This window comes from Garra rufa, chromosome 4 (genome assembly GCF_049309525.1).
Source record: "Garra rufa chromosome 4, GarRuf1.0, whole genome shotgun sequence".
NCBI lineage: Eukaryota > Metazoa > Chordata > Actinopteri > Cypriniformes > Cyprinidae > Garra > Garra rufa.
The window spans coordinates 16,693,331-16,713,918 of NC_133364.1; the positions used below are offsets into that span (position 1 = coordinate 16,693,331).

General features: G+C 33.5%; 3 protein-coding genes across 3 annotated transcripts; 1 reads left to right on the forward strand and 2 right to left on the reverse strand.

Moving 5' to 3' along the window:
• Positions 1 to 1,554: 1,554 nt before the first annotated feature.
• On the forward strand, positions 1,555 to 5,160 carry akr1b1.1 (aldo-keto reductase family 1, member B1 (aldose reductase), tandem duplicate 1). Its single transcript, XM_073838758.1, has 10 exons — positions 1,555 to 1,710; positions 1,917 to 2,084; positions 2,324 to 2,440; positions 2,525 to 2,602; positions 2,677 to 2,799; positions 2,888 to 2,994; positions 3,072 to 3,153; positions 3,314 to 3,397; positions 4,524 to 4,606; positions 4,691 to 5,160. The coding sequence occupies exons 1-10, from the start codon at positions 1,648 to 1,650 to the stop codon at positions 4,731 to 4,733; spliced, it is 948 nt and encodes a 315-aa protein (XP_073694859.1). The 5' UTR covers positions 1,555 to 1,647; the 3' UTR covers positions 4,734 to 5,160.
• akr1b1.2 (aldo-keto reductase family 1, member B1 (aldose reductase), tandem duplicate 2) lies at positions 4,933 to 10,551 on the reverse strand. Its single transcript, XM_073838757.1, has 10 exons — positions 10,366 to 10,551; positions 7,776 to 7,943; positions 7,564 to 7,680; positions 7,401 to 7,478; positions 7,165 to 7,287; positions 6,752 to 6,858; positions 6,546 to 6,627; positions 6,389 to 6,472; positions 6,218 to 6,300; positions 4,933 to 5,514 (listed from the first exon to the last, which is right to left on the reverse strand). The coding sequence occupies exons 1-10, from the start codon at positions 10,429 to 10,431 to the stop codon at positions 5,472 to 5,474; spliced, it is 951 nt and encodes a 316-aa protein (XP_073694858.1). The 5' UTR covers positions 10,432 to 10,551; the 3' UTR covers positions 4,933 to 5,471.
• Positions 10,552 to 10,709: 158 nt separating this feature from the next.
• On the reverse strand, positions 10,710 to 20,308 carry prdm4 (PR domain containing 4). Its single transcript, XM_073838279.1, has 12 exons — positions 20,217 to 20,308; positions 19,817 to 19,867; positions 19,617 to 19,729; positions 19,344 to 19,532; positions 16,693 to 17,457; positions 16,471 to 16,620; positions 15,509 to 15,627; positions 15,257 to 15,342; positions 15,038 to 15,165; positions 13,838 to 14,269; positions 13,456 to 13,624; positions 10,710 to 12,149 (listed from the first exon to the last, which is right to left on the reverse strand). Exons 3-12 carry the CDS (start codon positions 19,726 to 19,728, stop codon positions 11,813 to 11,815), a joined length of 2,487 nt encoding a protein of 828 aa, XP_073694380.1. The 5' UTR covers position 19,729; positions 19,817 to 19,867; positions 20,217 to 20,308; the 3' UTR covers positions 10,710 to 11,812.
• Positions 20,309 to 20,588: the final 280 nt, after the last annotated feature.

Sequence of the window (20,588 nt, forward strand, 5' to 3'; positions counted from 1 at the left end):
CTACAACAATATCAAAAAACAAATCTAAGTGAAAACAGCTGATATAAAATTAAAAATAAACCCTGAAACCTAAAAATTAAATTAAAATAAATGAAAACTATTTACAATTATAAATAAAAACTAATAAAAATAGGAAAAGCACACTAAGAATAAAAATAAAAATACAAAAAAATCTAATTAAAATATAAAAATAAAATGTAAAATGATAAAAAGATCATAGTGAAAAAGTTTCTTACAATATAGCATTATAATATGCCACAAGATAAGAAAAATTGTGTTTGTGCAAGTTTTAAGTGTCATCTTTGCAAAAACTCCAGGTTCAATAAAATATTGTATTTCCCAAAAACCTAAAACCTAAAAATGAAATTAAAATAAATTAAAACTATTTACAATTATAAAACAAAACTAATATAAATGAGAAAAGCATACTAAAAATTAAAAATAAAAATACTAAAAACTAATTAAAATATAAATATAACATTTAAAATATTAATATAAACTAGATCATAGTGAAAAAGTTTTTCACAATATAGTATTTTAATATGACACAAGATGAGAAAAATAGAGTTTGTGCAGGTCATTTTTGCAAAAACTCCAGGTTCAATAAAATATTTGAATTCCCTAACACCTAAAGCCAATAAAATAAGAAGAGGAATTAAATAATTTAAAAATGAAGAGCATACAAAAATATATATATATTTAATTAACATAAAAATAAAATTTAAAATATTAATAAAAACTAGTCATTCTATATATATATCTATGGCAGGTACTGTCGGCTGCCAGTGGCAGCCACTTCCTGCTGACAACTGCCAATTTTTCGCTGAACCCCCTCTCACACTGACATTGAAATACAGTTTCAAAATAAAAGCGTCCGCAACACTAAATAAAATTAAATTAAATTCACAAAACCAGTCAAAATGGTCTTTTTTTTTTTAAATTGAGATGTATATATCTAGCCGAAAGCTGAATAAATAAGCTTTAGGATAGGATCTCAAAATCAAAATATTGAGAAAATCGCCTTTAAAGTTGTCCAAGTTAAGTTCTTAGCAATGCATATCACTAATCAAAAATTAAGATTTTATATACTTAGAGTGGGAAATTTACCAAATATCTTTATGGAACATGATCTTTACTTAATATCCTGATGATTTTTCTGATGAATTCTGACCCATACAATGAATTTTTGGCTATTGATACAAATATACCCGTGCTACTTAACACTGGTTTTGTGGTTCAGGGTCACAAACTGTCTAAATGAAACTATTAAAACGGTCTAAAAGAAAAAAAGAAAGAAAGAAAGATTCTAATAATATTAAAAATAATTGTAGATGTATTTGTGGCAGTTGCTATCGATATTTCATGTTTTTAAAACCAGAAGCAATCACAAAAACGTCTATTAATTATTTTATTACGTTTTCTCACTGAACTACAAGCAAATCTGCTTTATGTTTGAATGAGCCAGGCACCTCTTCTGCACCTCCTTCCAAGGGGAGTTTCCAGACCTGACCAATCAAATCCACATACAATCCCATGTAATAAAAAAGCTTCAAAAGAAGCGGCTGCTGCAGAGCGTGAAAGCAGTGGAAGTGTGCAGACGAAGTGCTTTATTTTACATCTAATAAGAGTTTTACATTAAAAGCCACCATGACATTTGTAACTCTCAGTAATGGAGCTAAAATGCCAATTGTTGGACTGGGAACATGGAGGGTGAGTATTCACATTTTTCACTTTTTTTTCCATACAGTACAGTTTCATTCAGGATGGATTTAATTATAGTATTTCTGCTGTTGCTTATTGTAGTTTGCCAATTAAAATATTAGAAATTAATCAATTCAATATTAATGCTATTCACATTTTATAATAATTCTAAAGTCTATTAAGATGTAATTGTAAACTTTTGAAACCTGCTCAAGTCTGATCCAGGTGAGGTGACAGAGGCTGTAAAGGCGGCCATCCTGGCCGGCTACCGCCACATCGATGGGGCCCATGTTTATGACAATGAGAATGAAGTCGGCGAAGGAGTCAGTGCCATGATTAACCAAGGAGTGGTGAAGAGAGAGGACCTTTTCATAGTCAGCAAGGTAAAGCACATGTAAAAGTTAGTATGTAAGGCACATGACATGAGTAATGTCTCACAAGGCTAATCATGTGCTTTGCAATTTCACACAACATCAAACCATGTCACAGATCATACACAAGGCATTTGTATAGCATGCATTACTGTGCACTGTTACGTCATGCTCTGATTACAGAAATGCAAGACATGGTTTGTAGAAAAAATCATTACTTGTCCATAAACTAAATCCCATGTCTTTTAAAGCTGTGGTGCACTTACCACGAGAAACACTTGGTCAGAGGAGCCTGTGAAAAAACCCTCAATGACCTAAAACTGGACTACGTTGATCTCTACCTAATGCACTTTCCCATGGGCACCAAGGTAGTACTAATAAGTATATAACTAGTGATAAAATAAGAATTGCTTGTGCATAATTTATGCTAATTTGTCTATTAAAATCGACAGCCTGGAAAGGAGTTTTTCCCAATCGATAAAGATGGCAAAGTAATTCCAGACAACAGCGACTTTCTAGAAACATGGGAGGTAATAAACAAAATGAAATGTGTGTAACTAAAGAACAACTGCTGTTTACATCAATGTTAATTTCTTCAACAAAGGCAATGGAAGAGTTAGTGGACGCTGGGTTAGTCAAGGCCATTGGTATTTCCAACTTCAACCGGGATCAGATTGAGCGAATCCTGAAGAAACCGGGACTCAAGTACAAACCTGCCAACAATCAGGTATTGTGTTGTTCGCAGTAAATCTAAAGACTTGAAACGGATTAAGACTTTGCCAAAAATCTTTCCAATAACTGTTTTTCACCTTCAGATCGAGTGCCATCCATATCTGACTCAGGAGAAGCTGATTAACTACTGTCAGTCCAATGGCGTTACAGTCACTGCATACAGTCCTCTGGGCTCCCCAACCAGACCATGGTAAGTACTGTCCAAAAAAATAATAATAGTGAGATGGCTATACATTACTACATATACATATATATACCTATGTTTAGGGCACAGGCTGGTGAGCCATCACTGCTGGAGGACCCAAAGATCAAGGCTATTGCAGATAAGCATGGTAAAACCACAGCACAGGTAGGTGTAAACTTGTGTTTTTTATTAGTTATGAAATGCTGACTAAGTTCATGTATGTATCCATCAGCTTTGAAGTACAATGTTTTACCTGTCAGCTTAGTGAAAGATGACCCTTGTAATATTTGCTAGTTTACTTTACACACATGAACTTTCTTTCCAGGTTCTAATCCGCTTCCACATGCAGAGGAATGTTGTGGTCATTCCCAAATCTGTAAACCCTAAGAGAATCAAAGAGAATTTTGAGGTATTTCCATGTGTGTTCTGCATATTGCACAAGTTTAACATATGTATACAGTTAAAGTCAAAAGTTTACATACACCTTCCGAAGTAAGAGGGATCATACAAAATGCATGGTATTTTTATTTAGTACTGACCTGAATAAGATATTTCACATAGTGAGCTTACATATACTTGATTGTTAATACTGTGTTGCTACCTGAATAATCCACAGCTGTTTTGTGTTTAGTGATAGTTGTTCATTAATCTCGTTTGTCCTGAACAGTTAAACTGCCCACTGTTCTTCAAAAAAATCCTTCAGGTCTTACAAAATCTTTTGTTTATTAGCATTATTGTGTATTTGAACCCTTTCCAACAATAACTGTATGATTTGAGATCCATCTTTTCACACTGAGGACAACTGAGGGACTCGTATGCAACTATTACAAAAGGTTCAAATGCTCACTGATGCTCCAGAAGGAAACACGATGCATTAAGAGCCGGGGGGTGAAAACTTCTGAACAGAAAGAAATTGTTTACACTGGTCTTATTTTGCCTAAATATATATACATTTTTTTCATTTAGTACTGCTTTACAGAAGCTACAGAAGATACTTACACGTTTCCCAGAAGACAAAAATAAGTTAAATTTACCCCAATCTTCAAATTCAAAAGTTTTCACCCTCTTTCACAGCTCCTAATGCATTGTTTCTTTCTAAAGCATCCTTAGTGTTTGAACCTTCTGTATTAGTTGCATACGAGTTCCTTAGTTGTCCTCAAATACACAAAATTGCTGAAAAACCAAAGAATTTGTGCAACCTGAAGAATGAACAACTATCATTATAAAAAAAAACAAAAAAAAAACAGCTGTGGATCATTCAGGTAACAACACAGTATTAAGAATCAAGTTTATGTAAACTTTTGAACTTTTGATAAATTCAACTATTATTTTCTCTTGTGGACTATATGTAAACTTTTTTATGTCAAATATCTTATTTAGGCCAGTTTTAATTTAAAAAATAACATGCATTTTGAATAATCCCGTTTATTTGGGTCAAATAATGAACATTTTGAAGATTCTGCAAGGTGTATATAAACTTTTGACCTCAACTGTACATAATATTATATTAAAGTTTAAGTCTTTTATCCCTACAGGTCTTTGATTTTGAGCTGAGTAAAGATGAGATGAACACCATACTGAGTTTTAATAGAAACTGGAGAGCTTTTATGCTGGAATGGTGAGTCATCTTTTACAGTGGACTTTGTATCCATTTGTGTAGTATTATGTCTAACTGATGGTGTCATTTGCTTTTTTATTGCAGGGCTTCCAAGCATAAAGATTATCCATTAAATGCGGAATACTGAAGATCCAGTTTGCTGCATTCTGCAATGTGAAGTAACTAACTACAATGTGAAGTAAATACGACTCCTGCATTTCTCATCAGGGATAAATGAAGTGTCAGTAAACTGAGAGAACACTTATTCAAGTGTAATACAATCATTTGAGGAACTAAATGTGGTTATTAGTAAAGTAAAGGTCAAGTAAGTTGTTAAACACATGAGAGCTGTTTGATGCAGAACTTTATTTGGATTTTTCAAAGCTTACATCAATGCTGTAAACAAGAGCTTTTCTTGCGAACTGTAAGTGCTTCTGTTGTCATATTATGAAAATAAGGAGTGTGTATTAATTAATATAAAAAAATAGACAATCTCAGGACCAATCATTTCTGATGTTATCTGGCTAATTATGGAAAGTGTGACACTTTTCAAATAAAAAAACAAACAAATGTTACTAGTGCATTTCTCAGTCATCACTTATGAATGATTTGTGTTGTTTTGTTGTTGAACATTAAATGCAAGCCTTTTTACATTTGCACTGAAGTAGTAACAGCTTCAATTGTCAAAGCATTAACAAATAAAACTTTATAGGGAAAGAAAGAAAGTTAATTTGAAGTATAGTGGCCGGTATAGTAACCCAAACCTGCAAATCACATTTCACAGTAGCACTATAAAGAAGTTTCAGAAACATAAAGCAGCAAAAACAACAATCTTGGGAAGAAGGAACTTGTTTTTCTTAAACAGCACGTTTGAAGATGTCTTCTTTTAATACTCGGTGTTAAACGGGTAGTCTTTGTGTTTCACGCCCCTGCATTGACAGAAAAACACGTCAAGTTAAATGATAAATAAATTATATTTTCATATTAAAACCAGGGTTCCTGCTCCATTTTCCAGTTGATGACACTGAAAATTCAGCTTTGCATCACAGGAATAAATTAAATAAATTTGCTGCACTTTGGATCAAATAAATGCAGGCTTGGTGAACACACAAAACTTCTTTAAAAACCATTAAAAATCTTACGGTTCAAAAACTTTTGACTGGTAGTGTGCATGACATTATGGTCTCTAAATGCTAATTTCTCATTATCAACCCTTCAAAGACTGAAAAATTCAACAAACAGAATTCCTTTTCAATTTAATTCTTTACAAAAGAAAATAAATAATGTCCCCACTGACAGATTTTGTTCTTGTTTTAGGCATTAACTTATTTAATTTTGTTCAATTTTTCAGGAAACAAGACCACGTTTCTTTCATTTGTACCTCAAGTAGGCATTTTGATTAAGGATGTTTAGATATTTGTATTGAAAAACTAAACAGTCTATGTAACATTTAATGCCGTGACATTATGAATTGAAGACTTTCTGATTTTATTTAAATCATTTTAAAAGCCTTAATTCGAAAAAAAAAAAATAAGTGCAAATTAAGACTTTATTTTTCCAAGATTAATTTCCACAACACTTCTAAAATTCTATGAGGACCGTAATCTGGTGAACTTTGTGAAACATACTCACCAATGCATTGGACAAGCCCTGAAGTTCTTGTTGAAGCCCAAAATGGTCTTCATGTCCTCCTCACTCAATTGAAAATCAAAGACCTTTGAAAGATGAAAATTAATAATAATAACAACAATTCAACATATTTGTACAGTATTATCACAGCATGACTTCTGAAGATGAACTTACTTGAAAGTTCTCTTGAATACGCTGAGGTGTGATGGACTTGGGGATGACGATCACATTCCTCTGAATGTGGAAGCGGATGAGAACCTGTACATGAATGTCAAATAGATATTAGATGTAGATTTGTCAATAAAAAGCTTGAGGATGGATGTCTCCTCACCTGGGCGGTAGTCTTTTTGTGCTTCTCTGCAATGGCCTTGATGTTTGGGTCATCAAGCAGAGAGGGATCTTCAGGTTTCGCCCTAAGTTTGAGACAAAGTTAAAAGGGTATTCGTGGAAGCCTTATATAAAAGTCACCAACTGCACCTTGAATCTTCATAGTAATTAAATGTTACATGAAACAAAACTTAAACAAACAGCATTTACCAAGGTCTGTCTGGAGAACCCAGAGGACTGTATGCGGTGACTGTAATGCCTTTGGACTGACAATAGCTTATCAGCTTCTCCTGAGTCAGATAGGGGTGGCACTCGATCTGAAGAAGAAACAAAACCAACATGAGACCATTCTAATACCTAATATGCAACAAAACCTTCTTTGAAACAAACATTAGGCCTGCGGACTACAATGCAACCAGAGTCCTACTGATATTTTAAGCCTATATCCAGACAAATAACTGTGCCTGTTCTTGACAAGTAGCAGGAAATTAAAGGAGCAATTGAATTACACAGTTGCTGGAGGCAAAACACTGGTCATTAGATAAATATTGACCTTTCTTGGTACATCTGTAATTGTCAAATAAAACCACACTGATGCCCTTTAAAGAGTATACGGTACTGACCTGATTGTTGGCAGGTTTGTACTTGAGTCCTGGTTTGTTCAGGATGGCTTCGATTTGTTCTCGATTAAAGTTGGAGATACCGATGGCCTTCACCAACCCAGCATCTACTAACTCCTCCATTGCCTAACAAACATTATGCCATAATTGAATATAGCTAAAACAATTAGCCAGTGCATGCTGGAATTGCAATGGAAAGCAGTTGTGAATGCGGAAATGTGGAAGAAATATCCTTATACCTCCCAGGTGTCCAAGAAATTGGTGTCATCACCAATGGTTAACCCTTCACTGTCCAGTGGAAACTGATCTGGCCCAGCCTAAAAAGCAATGGTAATAATATGTTTCTGAATAGTGACGTGTTTATGAATGAGTGACAGATCTCAAAACTTTCTAATAGATCACCTTGAAGCCCATTGGCCAGTGAACCAGGTAAAGATCCAGATAGTCCAGCTTCAGGTCACTTAAAGTCTTCTGACAGGCTCCTTTCACCAAGGCTTTCTCGTGGAAGGTGCACCAGAGCTGTGAAACCAAAATACATGCAATGAATTTGCTACTAAATCAGCACTTGAGCTAAATTCAGCTCCTTTTGAGCTAAATGGTGCAAACTGGCATACCTTGCTGACCACAAACAGTTCTTCTCTTTTAACCACACCATCTTTTATCATGGCTTGAATTCCCTCTCCGACTTCTGTTTCATTGTTGTACACCGCAGCACCATCGATGTGTTTGTATCCAGCAGCGATGGCTGCCTTCACAGCCTCTACCACTTTACCTGGAGGAGACTGGAGGGAAAACAAGAGATTACAAAAAAGTAATTTTTGTTAAAAAAAAAAATAAATAAATAAATGAAAAGAAAAGAAAGGAGAGGAAAATAGAAATTATAGGAGACAGGGGAGGAAAGGAACGGAAAGAAAAAAAATAAATGATGGGGAAAAGAAAAGAAAATGATAAGAGAAATTAAAATAAATGAAAGGAAATAGAAATGACAGGAGAAAGAAAAGGCAAATAGAAATTAAACTAAATGAAAGAAAAATAGAAATGGTACGTGAAAGGAAAGGAAGATAGAAATGATGGGCGAAAGGAAAGGAAAATAAAAATTATAGGAGAAGAGAAAGGAAAATAGAAATGAAAATAGAAATTAAATTAAAGGAAAATACAAATGATGGGTGAAAGGAAAAAAGAAATTATAGGAAAAGGAAATGAACGTAAAATGGGGAAAGAAAAGGAAAAATAAAAATGATATGAGAAAGGAAAGATAAATAGAAATTATAGGGGGGAAAAGGAAAGTAAAATAGAAATGAAAATAGAAATTAAATTAAAGGAAAATACAAATGATGGGTGAAAGGAAAATAGAAATGTTACGTGAAAGGAAAGGAAAATAGAAACGATGGGCGAAAGGAAAGGAAAATAGAAATGATGGGCAAAAGGAAAATAAAAATGACAGGAGAAGAGAGGAAAATAGAAATTATAGGGGAGAAAGGAAAGTAAAATAGAAAAAAGAAAAGGAAAAAAGAAATGATGGGCGAAAGGAAAGGAAAATAGTAATGATTGGAGAAGAGTAAGGAAAATAGAAATTAAAATAGAAATTAAATGAAAGGAAAATAGAAATGATAGGAAAAGGAAATGAACATAAAACAGAAACGATAGGGGAAAGAAAAGGAAAAATAAAAAATTATAGGAGAAAGGAAAATAGAAATTATAGGGGGGAAGGAAAGTAAAATAGAAATGAAAATAGAAATTAAATTAAATTAAATTAAAGGAAAATAGAAATGATACGTGAAAGGAAAGGAAAATAGAAATGATGGGCGAAAGGAAAATATAAATTAAATTAAAGGGAAGGAAAATAGAAATGCTACGTGAAAGGAACAGAAAACAGAAATGATGGGTAAAGGGAAAGGGCAAAAAAATGACAAGAGAAGAGAAGAGAAGGGAAAATAGAAATTGTAGGGGGGAAAGGAAAAGAAAATAGAAATTAGGAAAAAGGAAATCAACATAAAATAGAAATGATAGGGGAATTATAGGGGAAAGGAAAGGAAAGAAAAGGAAAATAGAAATGATTGAATGAATGAATGAATGAATGAATGATGCATTTATATAGCGCTTTCGTTGTGTATTGCCGTACACCCAAAGCGCTTTACAATCATATGGGGGTTCTCTCCTCAACCACCACCAGTGTGCAGCATTCATGGAGAAAGGAAAAGAAAATAGAAATTATAGGGAAAGCAATAGAAATGATAAGGGAAACGAAATTAAACTAAATTAAAGAAAAACAGAAAGGATGGGGGAAAGAAAGGAAAGGAAAATAGAAATGATAGGAGAAAGGAAAGGAAAGGAAAATAGGGGAAATAATGAAATGAAAATAGAAATGACAGGGAAAGGAAAATAAAATGATGGAGGAAAAGAATTTTTATTTACAGGAGAAAGGAAAGAAAATTATAGGGGAAAGGAAAATAGAAATTATAGGGAAAATAATGAAAAGAAATGAAGGAAAGTAAAATAGAAATGATAAAAAAAAGGAGAGGAGCAGGAAAGAAAATAGAAATTATGGGGGGAAAGAAAGGAAAGGAAATAGAAATATCAGGAGAAAGGAAAACAGAAATGACAGGAGAAAGGAAAGGAAAGAAAAAAATAGTAATGACGGGGAAGGAAATATCAGGAAATGGAAGAAAATAAAAATGAAAAAACTGCTTATTATGCGTTTTCATTGTTTTCTAACATGACTCTACACATGGAAAAGGAGAACAAAGTACTTTAGTCACTTAAGTATTCATTCTCCTCTTCGTGTCTTATCTATCAACTTATTGAATGTTATCAGTTAATACCTACGCAAAAAGATATCAGTAAATGTGCTTACTCACTATGACTAAACTACTTTCTTTAAACACAAACACTCATATGTTGAGCTTTGCTCAATACACTTTATAACCATCATATCAAACATTTTATAACCGTCTTTACAACAGTCTCTGAACTTTAGCCCAAATGACAAATCATTTCGTACTTTTTGCAGCCTCATTATTACTCTGCAACTTAAATTCATTATGTTAATAATGCCTTTTCCCTTCCTTTACTTCATATTTCACTTTTCCATGCATTTTAAAAACTTTTGGGCATGAATTCCACACGCTACGTGCCAGCTAAAAAAAAAAAATACTGCGCTTATGTAATGTAACACAATCCCTCATAGAAATAAGCAGACCATACCTTCCATGTACCCAGTCCGACGATGGGCATATCTGCCCCGGTATTGAGCTTCACAGACGTTGCCATGGTGAAGGAGAGATTAAGTACGAGCTATTTCAACAGAACAGTCCGAAGATCAGCCGTCCGTGCAGAGGAGGAGGTGAATGAGTTGACTCTGGTGCAGCTCTGGGTCGACTATTCTGGTCTGAACGGAATTTTGTGACGACGACGCAGCGACGTAAGCTGACGTCACTAAGCGTTTGCCAATAAAACTCTGCTGAGGAATACTCGCTTTTCATTTGCATTAAGTGTAGTATCATGTAAAATTACTTGTTTATAAGTAAATATTTGCGTGTAAACTTTAATATTCATTTATTTACAATATAAATACAGAGAATGGCTGCTGTGAACGAATTAACCAGGTTAAACAGAAAAAAAGGAGCACTGTAAACAAAAAGGCAATGTCCTTTGTTTTTTTTTAACAAGTGACACTTGAAAATATGCAATGTATAATTGAAATCTAATGACACTTTTGTTGGCCATTTAATGTAGAGACAGAAATTTTGGCAGTTTAAAGGAATTAAAGGCTGATGGGCAGAACAAGAAAAGAACACAAAAAGGCCAAATAAATAGGCTACACCAAGTTTGGATTCATCCTGTTCCATTTAAAGGAACACTCCACTTTTTTTGGAAATAGGCTCATTCTCCAACTCCCCCGAGGTAATAAGTTGAGTTTTACCGTTTTGAAATCCATTCAGCCGTTTTCCTGTTCTGGCAATATCACTTATAGCATATCTTAGCATAGATCATTGAATCCTATGAGACCAATAGCATCGCGTTCAAAAATGACTCAACGAGTTTCAATATTTGTTGTATTTAAAACTTGACTCTTATGTAGTTATATCGTGTACTAATACCTGCGGAAAATGTAAAGCTGCGATTTTCTAGGCCGATAAGATTAGGAACTACACTGCCATTTCGGTGTAATAGTCAAGGAAGTTTGCTGCTGTAATATGGACGCAGCAGGCGGAGTAATATCACGCAGCGCCTGAAATTAGTTCCCAGCTGGGTTAGCATTTGCACATGTGCTGCGTGATATTACTGCGCCTGCTTCGGCCATATTACGGCAGCAAACTTCCTTGACTATTACGCCGAAATGGAAGTGTAGTTCCTAATCTTATCGGCCTAGAAAATCACAGCTTTACATTTTCCGCCGGCATTAGTACACGATATAACTACAGAAGACTCAAGTTTTAAATAGGACAAATATCTAAACTCATTGGTCATTTTTGAATGCGATGCTATTGGTCTAATAGGATTCAATGATCTATGCTAAGCTATGCTAAAAGTGATATCGCCAGAACAGGAAAACGGCTGAATGGATTTCAAAACTCAACTTATTAACTCGGGGGAAGTTGGAGAATGAGCCTATTTTCAATAAAAGTGGAGTGTTCCTTTAAGAGTGAAGTTACATCGTTTTCTCTGAAGTATATCCTCTCATGCCTATTCCACACTCCTCCTCGTTGGCTGGATTGATCCGTCCTTCAGCTTCCCTCTCTTCTTCCTCATCCTCTTCCTCCTCGTCTTCCTCCTCCTCCCCTTCGTCACCCTGCGCCGCCCCTCGACCGATCTTAGGACCCTTGCAGATTTTGAGGTGGCGTGTGAGGTGGTATTTAGTGAGGAAGCCCTTGTTGCACTTTTCACAGATGAAGTCCCGTTTGCCGTCGTGAGAGTTCAAGTGTTTTTTAAGATGGTCGGTCTTTAAGAATTGTTTGTCACACTTTGGACAAGTTATCTGGCGGTCTCTGGAAGAGAGAAAAGATAGCAAGGAAACAAGATATTAAGGTAATACAATTATGTGCTAGAAAATGTAAAAATACGTTTACATTATTCCATATATCTGTCAAGCATGCTATAAAATGATTTTGTCAGGAAAAGTTAACAAGTAAAGTTTAAACTAAATTCTCAATGAATTTAATCATAATGTTACAAATTACTGTTTAATTTATTTAATTTTTTTTTAATTTGATCAAATGTTAGAATTTATTTATTATTTATTATTTTAATAAGATTTTCTATCAGTAGTTATATATTACATATTATATTAGTGTATAATGTGATAATACATTTATAATGAAATAATTATCCAAAGCATTCATTTATAGATATAATAATATTTAAAATTTATGAATTAGTATTTTTTTAAACATTTTTTAAACATTTATAATATTACTGCATTAATCTGTTAATAATATAATATAATAACTATGCAACCCATTAATTTATACATTTTTAGGTAATATTTAAAATTGATATATTAGTATATATAATATAATAATACATTTAAAAAAATAATATTTATAATATTACTGTATTAATTAGTTAAAATATAAAGTATAATATAATATAATGAAATAATTATGCAAAGCACTCGTTTGTACATTAAGTAATATTTAAAATGTATATTAGTATATAATGTAATAAAATATTGTTGAAAAATATTTATATTACTGTATTAATCGGTTAATAATATAAAATAATAACATTTAATTAAGCAAAGCATTAATTTATCTTTTTTTAGTCATATTTAACATTTATATATGAGGAAGTAATGTAATGATACGTTTGAAAATGATATTTATATTACTATATTAAACAGTTAATAATATAATATACAAATAAATATTTATATATTAATATTTATTTTATAATTTTATAATTATAAAATTATAATTAACTATAATAATAAATATATTATTAAATTAAATAATTTTTTTAAAATTGTATATAGGCTATTGATATATTAGTATATAATGTAAGAAAAATTTAATATTAATAAAATAATTTTATAATATTATTGTATTAATCAGTTTATAATATATTATAATATAATTATGAAAAGCATGAATTTTTTAATTTTTAAGTGATATTTAAAAATTATATATTGGTATATAATGGAATAATACATTTTAAAAAATAACATTTATATTACTGTATTAATTAGTTGATAATATAATATGATATAATATCATTATGCATAGCATTCATTTACACATTTTAAGTAATATTTAAAATCTATACATTAAATAACAATATGAAAAACAGCCTTACAGTGAATGTGAATACATGTGTTGTTTGAGATCTTGTTTCCTCACAAACATCTTGTCACAATGGTCACATTTAATGTTCTTGGCACCAGTGTGTATAACCATATGCGATTCCACATGCGCTTTTTGAGTAAAAGACTTCCCACATACTGTACACCTGAAGTTCTTCTGACCTGCAGAAGAGAAGTAAAAATAACATCATATTTTTCTGGCCAATAGTAAACTTTTTACTAAAAATCTATGTAATATCCTCTCATGATTTATGGATGTAAATCCATTAGATTTTTTTGTTATTATATCTATATGGCTTGGTATACAATTGTGTACAATATGACCAGGAACAAATGCAATTTTCATATGTAAGTATCTACAGCATGCATATTTACCTGTGTGGATTCTCAGGTGTTTTCTGAGATTGCTGGGATCACTGAAGGCTTTGCTGCAGTAGCTACACTTGTGCGGTCTCATGCCCATGTGCCCCATGAAATGCACATTTAGCTTAGTAGACGTAGTGAACGCTCGTGTACACATGCTGCATTTAAACTTCCTCTCCCGACCGTGTCCATTGCTGCTGCTGCTACTGCTGGAATGTTCATTCACGTCGGAGTGGCACTGCCACTGTGGAGAGGAAGCAGAGCGAGACTGTTCATTGGGTACCTTCTCCTGCGACTGGGATTGGTTGTGTGTAGCGTGAGTCGGGTGGTCCTGGGTGGGGCTGTGGCTCTGTGCATGGCTGCTAAGGTGGGATTTAAACTCTGTAAAAGAGGCACATTCTTTTCCACAATGACATATCTGGCCCTCTGGCACTCTCGGTATACCTGAAGAGATGCAGAAAAGTAGAACTTAATGAAGTACAGCTGAAGTCAAAAGTTTACATACACCTTTTAAACGCTCACTGATGCTTCAGAAGTAAAAACTATGCATTAAGAGCTGGGGGTGTAAACTTTTAAACAGTGTACATTTTTCTTATTTTGTCTAAATATCATATTTTTTCATTTAGTATTGCCCATTGAAAAATATTTTAATGCATCATGTTTCCTTCTGGATCATCTGTGAACATTTGAACGTTCTGTAATAGTTGCATATGATTCCCTCAGTTGTCCTCAGTGTGAAAAGATGGATCTCAAAAATCACACAGTCATTGTTGGAAAGGGTTCAAATACACACACAAAAAAAAAAAAACTAAGAATTTGTGGGACCTGAAGGATTTTTCTGAAGAACAGAAGTCAGTTTAACTGTTCGGGACAAACAAGGGACTCGTGAAGAACTATCACTAAACGAAAAAAAAAAAACAGTGGTGGATCATTCAGGTAACAACACAAGAATTAAGTGTATGTAAACTTTTGAAATTTAACTATTATTTTCTTTTGTTGACTATTTGTAAATGTCTTTAATGTGAAATATCATATTCAGGTCAGTACTAAATAAAAAATAACATGCATTTTCTATGATCCCTCTTATTTTGGTAAAATAATTAACATTTTGCAGATTCTGCAAGGTGTATGTAAACTTTTGACTAACAGTATATGTGGATGTATGGTACAATTTACTTCCTACAGGTTAGGACATGCTGGAGGAAGTCCCACCTAGCTGTCTGCTGTAGTCTCTGCTGTAATAAAACAACAGCTCTTGATCTGGCAGAATCTCTCTGGATGTGCAGAAATACAGCTTTCCGTTGTCAATATATGCCACAAGAGTCTGCTCCTCTGTAGTCCTGCAAATAGAGTTGATTTTAATACGCCATAATGCGTGGTTTTAAATAAAGAGCTTAAAGAGTTTTTTAAAGAATCAAGTGAGGTTGTTACCTTGCTTTCCGTACAAACATCATCCAGTTGCATTCATGCTCATCTGTCGTCACGATACAAAACTCTTGGATATCGTTGTGGAACATCTACATTGGATTAAACACACAGTGACTTATTTTTAAGCCTTTCTTAGGTTTACAAAAGGATATTTCAGTTTAATAGTGAAACGAATAGGCAGAGTATGCCATTTAGTATACAGTAGTGTTTAAAAGTTTAGGGTCTGTAAAGATTTTTTAAAAATTTAGCAGGTACCTTCCATATTTGTGGAGTATCCTTGTCAGACCAGTCTGTAAGTTCAACACTGCTACAGTGCTGTCCAACCATTGGCCCAAAGCAAGTCCTGGAGGGTATGGTCTCTCTAGCAAACACTCCTGAAGAAAATTTTCAAAAGCAAATAGACTTCACTTCCCATTAACCATGATTAACAAGCTAACTAGGTCACTCACCCAAACATTGGTTACACTTTATTTTAAGATGCCCATGTTACAATCAAAGACTGCACAACTCAAAATCGGCAAGCATAACGAACATATGCTGAAGGCAGTGGCCATGTCTTCCTATTACTCATTTAAAGGGATAGCTCCCCCTTAAATGAAAATTCTGTGATTAATTACTCACCCTCATGCTGTTCCAAAACCGTAAGACCTTTGTTTATCTTCGCAACACAAATTAAGATATTAAAATATATTAAGAACTTTTTGACCCTGCATAGACAGCAATGCAACTGAAACATTTTATTTACCAGAAAGGTAGTAAGGACATTAAAACAGTTAAAACTGTCCATGTGACATCAGTGATTCAACTTTTTCATACTTTTTATGTGCCGTCAGCATACTTCGTGGTATTCTCCGGAACGTGTGTTGAGGACTGACACGGAAGAGAAGAAATTGTTGATTAAAGTTTGTTTACTTTGCCCACAAAAAATAATCTTACAGCTTCATAACATTAAGGTTGAACCACTGATGTCACATGGACTATTTTAACAATGTCCTTACTAGCTTTCTGTGCCCCGAATGTGTCAGTTGCATTGCTCTCTATGCAGGGTCAGAAAGCTCTCGCATTTCATACAAAATATCTTAATTTGTGTTCCAAACATGAACGGAGGTCTTACAGGTTTGGAACGACATAAAAGTGAGTAATTAATGACAAAATTTTCATTTTTGCGTAAACTATTCCTCTACTTATGTTTTGAGAATTGTATACAAAGCATGTACCGATTGGTTCATCAGCTACAGAAATGCGGAGGCACAGGGGGCGGGGCAGAGAGAGGCGGGCTCTGCTCTGAATGGGCGTGTCTGGGATGAATGTGACGGGTCCATGCTCAGGGCAGTCCGACGGATATGACCTCTCACATAAAGTGCACCCTAAAAGACAATAAAACACATCAGATTGGACCAAAACACATCCACTATTCTATATCTGCCAGCGAAACTTACATATGTTGAAGGCAGTGGCCATGTTTTCTTTATTAGATGTTGAGTCTTCTAGTTGTAATGTAGAGTTCACCAGCACTAGACTGTTGTCCGGCCCAAGAGACACTTCTGCGGTGATGGGTGACACATTTACAGGCTCGAGTCCCATTCCTGAAGGTCCATGTAGAGATACCGGTTCTAATTGAGCTTGTGGCGGCATGGCTCCCGTGAGCACCACACTAACCACCCCAGAGTTTAGTTCTCCAGCAGAGTGCAAGGCTTCACTCAAAGTTCCTGGGCCGCCTGCTCCTGTATTGCTGGTTCCCACTCTGCCGCCCATGTGCTCTTGCTCCATTACAACTGGGAGCTCCAGCCCTGCTCCATGCAGGGGCATAACACCTCCTGAGGAGTCCACACCTGCTAAACCCTCATGAGGCTGAGGTCTGGTACCCAGTTGCTGCTGGGACTCTGCCACCACGACACGCTCCATGGTGGCCAAGTCCTCTTCCATTCCATCAGGAGACATCGGACTACTTACACGTGACTCCATGGTTAGTCCTGTGGCGTCTAGCTGTACTTCGTGAGAGCCTCCTTGGTGGAGACTGGACTGGCCTCCGACCTGTCTTGTGTCAAGGGTTACCATGCCTTGGTCTAGAGGGCCGCCGGGGCCGCTGTACGGGTCTAAGCCAGAGGGGTTGTTGTTGGACACAGAAAGAGTCCCATCCATGTTAAGGCTGCTGGGATGAATGTATTGGGGAGGGGGACGATCCGCCAGATATGACAGAATACCTAAAAAGATAAAAAAAAGACAAACTGGTTTATTAATTTGATACATTATTGTAAAGATATTTACAGCCCCCTGGGGTTCCATGAAGGTACTGCAAGTGGTCAGTGAACTGTAAACAATATTTGTTCTTAAGCTTAAATAAAATGTGTTTTGGCAGGAATAAAATATTTTATATGATATGAGATATGATATATTACGTCTGCCAACAATACATTATGATTAAAGCTTGACAGAAATTAGGCAGATGTAAACGTTTTTTATTTATAGAATTAAATATATTTATATTTAAAAATGTACTTAAATGTAATCATTTGCTCTAAAAATAGTTTGCTCTAAAGCTTCATTTAAATTACATTTAGACAGAAATAAGCATTTTAAAGAATATATTATTTCTGCTTACAATACACTTTTAATTAAAGCTTTGGAGCAAACTAAGCAGACATAAAAAAAATATTCATAGAATTACAATAATAAATTTCTATATTTAAAAAGTGTATTTAAAGGCAATAATTTGCTCTAAAGTTTCATATAATGCAATGTGTTGTTTCTGTGTAACCTAAATAAAATGAGTAAAATTTTATTTGCTATAAAGTTTTATTTAAATTACATTCTGACAGAAATAAAACATTTTATAGAATATATAAACACATTTTTAAATACAGATTTACAAATAAATAAATACATTTCTATATTTAAAAATGTATTTTAAATGAGTTTAATTTGCCCTAAAGCTTTATATAAAATGTATGGCAGAAATAGTATATTATAAAAATAAATTTCTGCCTACCCCCAAAAAAAAAAATGAATAAAAATGAATTTGCTCTAAAGCTTTATTTAAATTCCAACATAAATAAAACATTTTATAGGATAAATAAACACATTTTTAAATATAGGTTTATAAATAAACAAATAAAGAAATACATGTCCATATTTAAAAATGTATTTTAAATGAACATAATTTGCCCTAAAGCTTGACTTGAAAAATATAAAAGGTATGGCAGGAATTGTATATACTATAAAAATATATGTCTGCCTACAAAAATTTGCTCTGAAGTTTTATTTAAATTAAAAAAAATAAAATAACATTTTATAGAATATATTATTTCTGCCAACAATACGCTTAAATTAAAATACATATACAATATACATATCCATTTTTAATTATAGATTTTTATATAAATACATTTCTACATTTAAAATGTATTTTAAATTTGCTTAATTTGCCCTAAAAATTTATTTTGGTAAATATATACAAATACAAATATAAACTAAAAAACAAATATATAAAAATCAATTTGCTCACAAGCCTTATTTAAATTACTTTCGATAGAAAATTATAAATAAATACATTTGACCTGAAGATTGACTTTAAAATTATTTTGGCAGACATAAAATATTCAAATATAGACTAAATAAACAAATATTTAAAACTTTTATTGACTTTTATTGAAACATGTTTAATTTGCTTTAAAGCTTTATATAAAATGTATGGCAGAAATAATATATCCTATAAAATATAATTTAGCCTAAAAAATGAATTTGCTCTAAAGCTTTATATAAATAATGTATTTGAGCAAAAATTTATAATTTCCGACAACAATAGGATTAGATAACTCTGTAGAGCAAATTATATTTTAATAAATACTGTTTTTTTTATATATTCCATCTCAATTGATTAACACATACATTTCTCTCTGTTTGACAATAAATCGTGTGCACAATGAATTTAGGATCCTTGCAAAAGTTGTAAATATACATCAGTTATTAATATAAGATATTATACTGTGTTATTAAGAAAGATTTGTTGTACAAGGGAAATCCTTTGACCCAAAAAAGATTGTCAACCCTTGATTTAAAGTGCATCCAAACAGTTTTTCTGCAACATTACCTGGAAGGATGTGTCTAAAGTAGCTGCTCTCCAGGTGTGGGTATGGAGGAGGTGGTAATGTATAGTTTCTCTCTGGAAGGCCACACATAACACCTCTGTCTCCTAAAGGACCCATGGGTAACATCAGGGATAGTGCAGAAGGAAGAGGCCCAAGTGACGGACCTAAACTTGGTATAGCGACTGGCATGCCTGAAATAAAACCAAATAGTGTTACTTCTCACACCATACCAAGCAATATATGTATAATCATCTTAAAGACATTAGAGTTCTGACCTGGAGTGGTGATGGGATTGTGCGTTGGGGATGTGGGTAAGCCGAGGTGACTTGCACTAACAGGCACGCTGAGCTGGTCCATGCCCACTGGGCTGAGGTTCATGTCGTTCATGCTAAACATAAAAAATGTTTTTTGCATGTATTACAGTCTTAGTGCTTGTGCAGAAATAGCCATGTAAATAAATGAGATGTTTGTTTACCTGACAGCACAGATCAATTAAGGCATTGATGTGATGGATGCATTCTACAATCTGGAAAAGGAAAGGACTCATCTTTTTAGTAATTAAACCATTTATATGCATATCTCAACATTTCAGCCTCTTACAGGCAAGTTTTATAGTCATTCTGTCTATGAATTTACATGACAAGCTGTTTCAATCACTAAACTGATATCGAAATACTAACAACTCATACTAAATATAAATATCTACATAATATTCGAATAAAATAAGTATGTAACAAGACCTCGACAAAAAGAGCCAATAATGCAGTGTTAGAAGCGAAGCTGTTAGCCAGTTAACTAGCCTAAGAGAAATGCAATAGCAAAAGGTGTTTATTGCAAGATATATATATTATTTAAAAGACAAACAAACAATTTACCTACTATAAAGAGCAAACATTAATCCTTCCGTGGAAGATTTGTGGTATGAAAACAATAACATGGCTAAAGGCAAACAGTGTATGACTCAAGGCAGCGTTATGCTTCAAAATAAGAGTCCTGAGATATGTTCTGTCTATGGTTCTGTCAACACAAACAAGCCAGACTGATTCATTGATTGATTGATTTACGTATGTGTTTATTTGTTTAATCTAAAATACCATCTATAGATAATTAGTGTTGAGCTAATTACTGAAAATTTTGAATTTGAATTTCAAATCATCAGCGATTCATTGTGACAATGACAAAAAAAGTAGTAACTAGCCATTTTTTGGATGGTAACTGTAATATTATAATTTAAATTTTATGAGTAA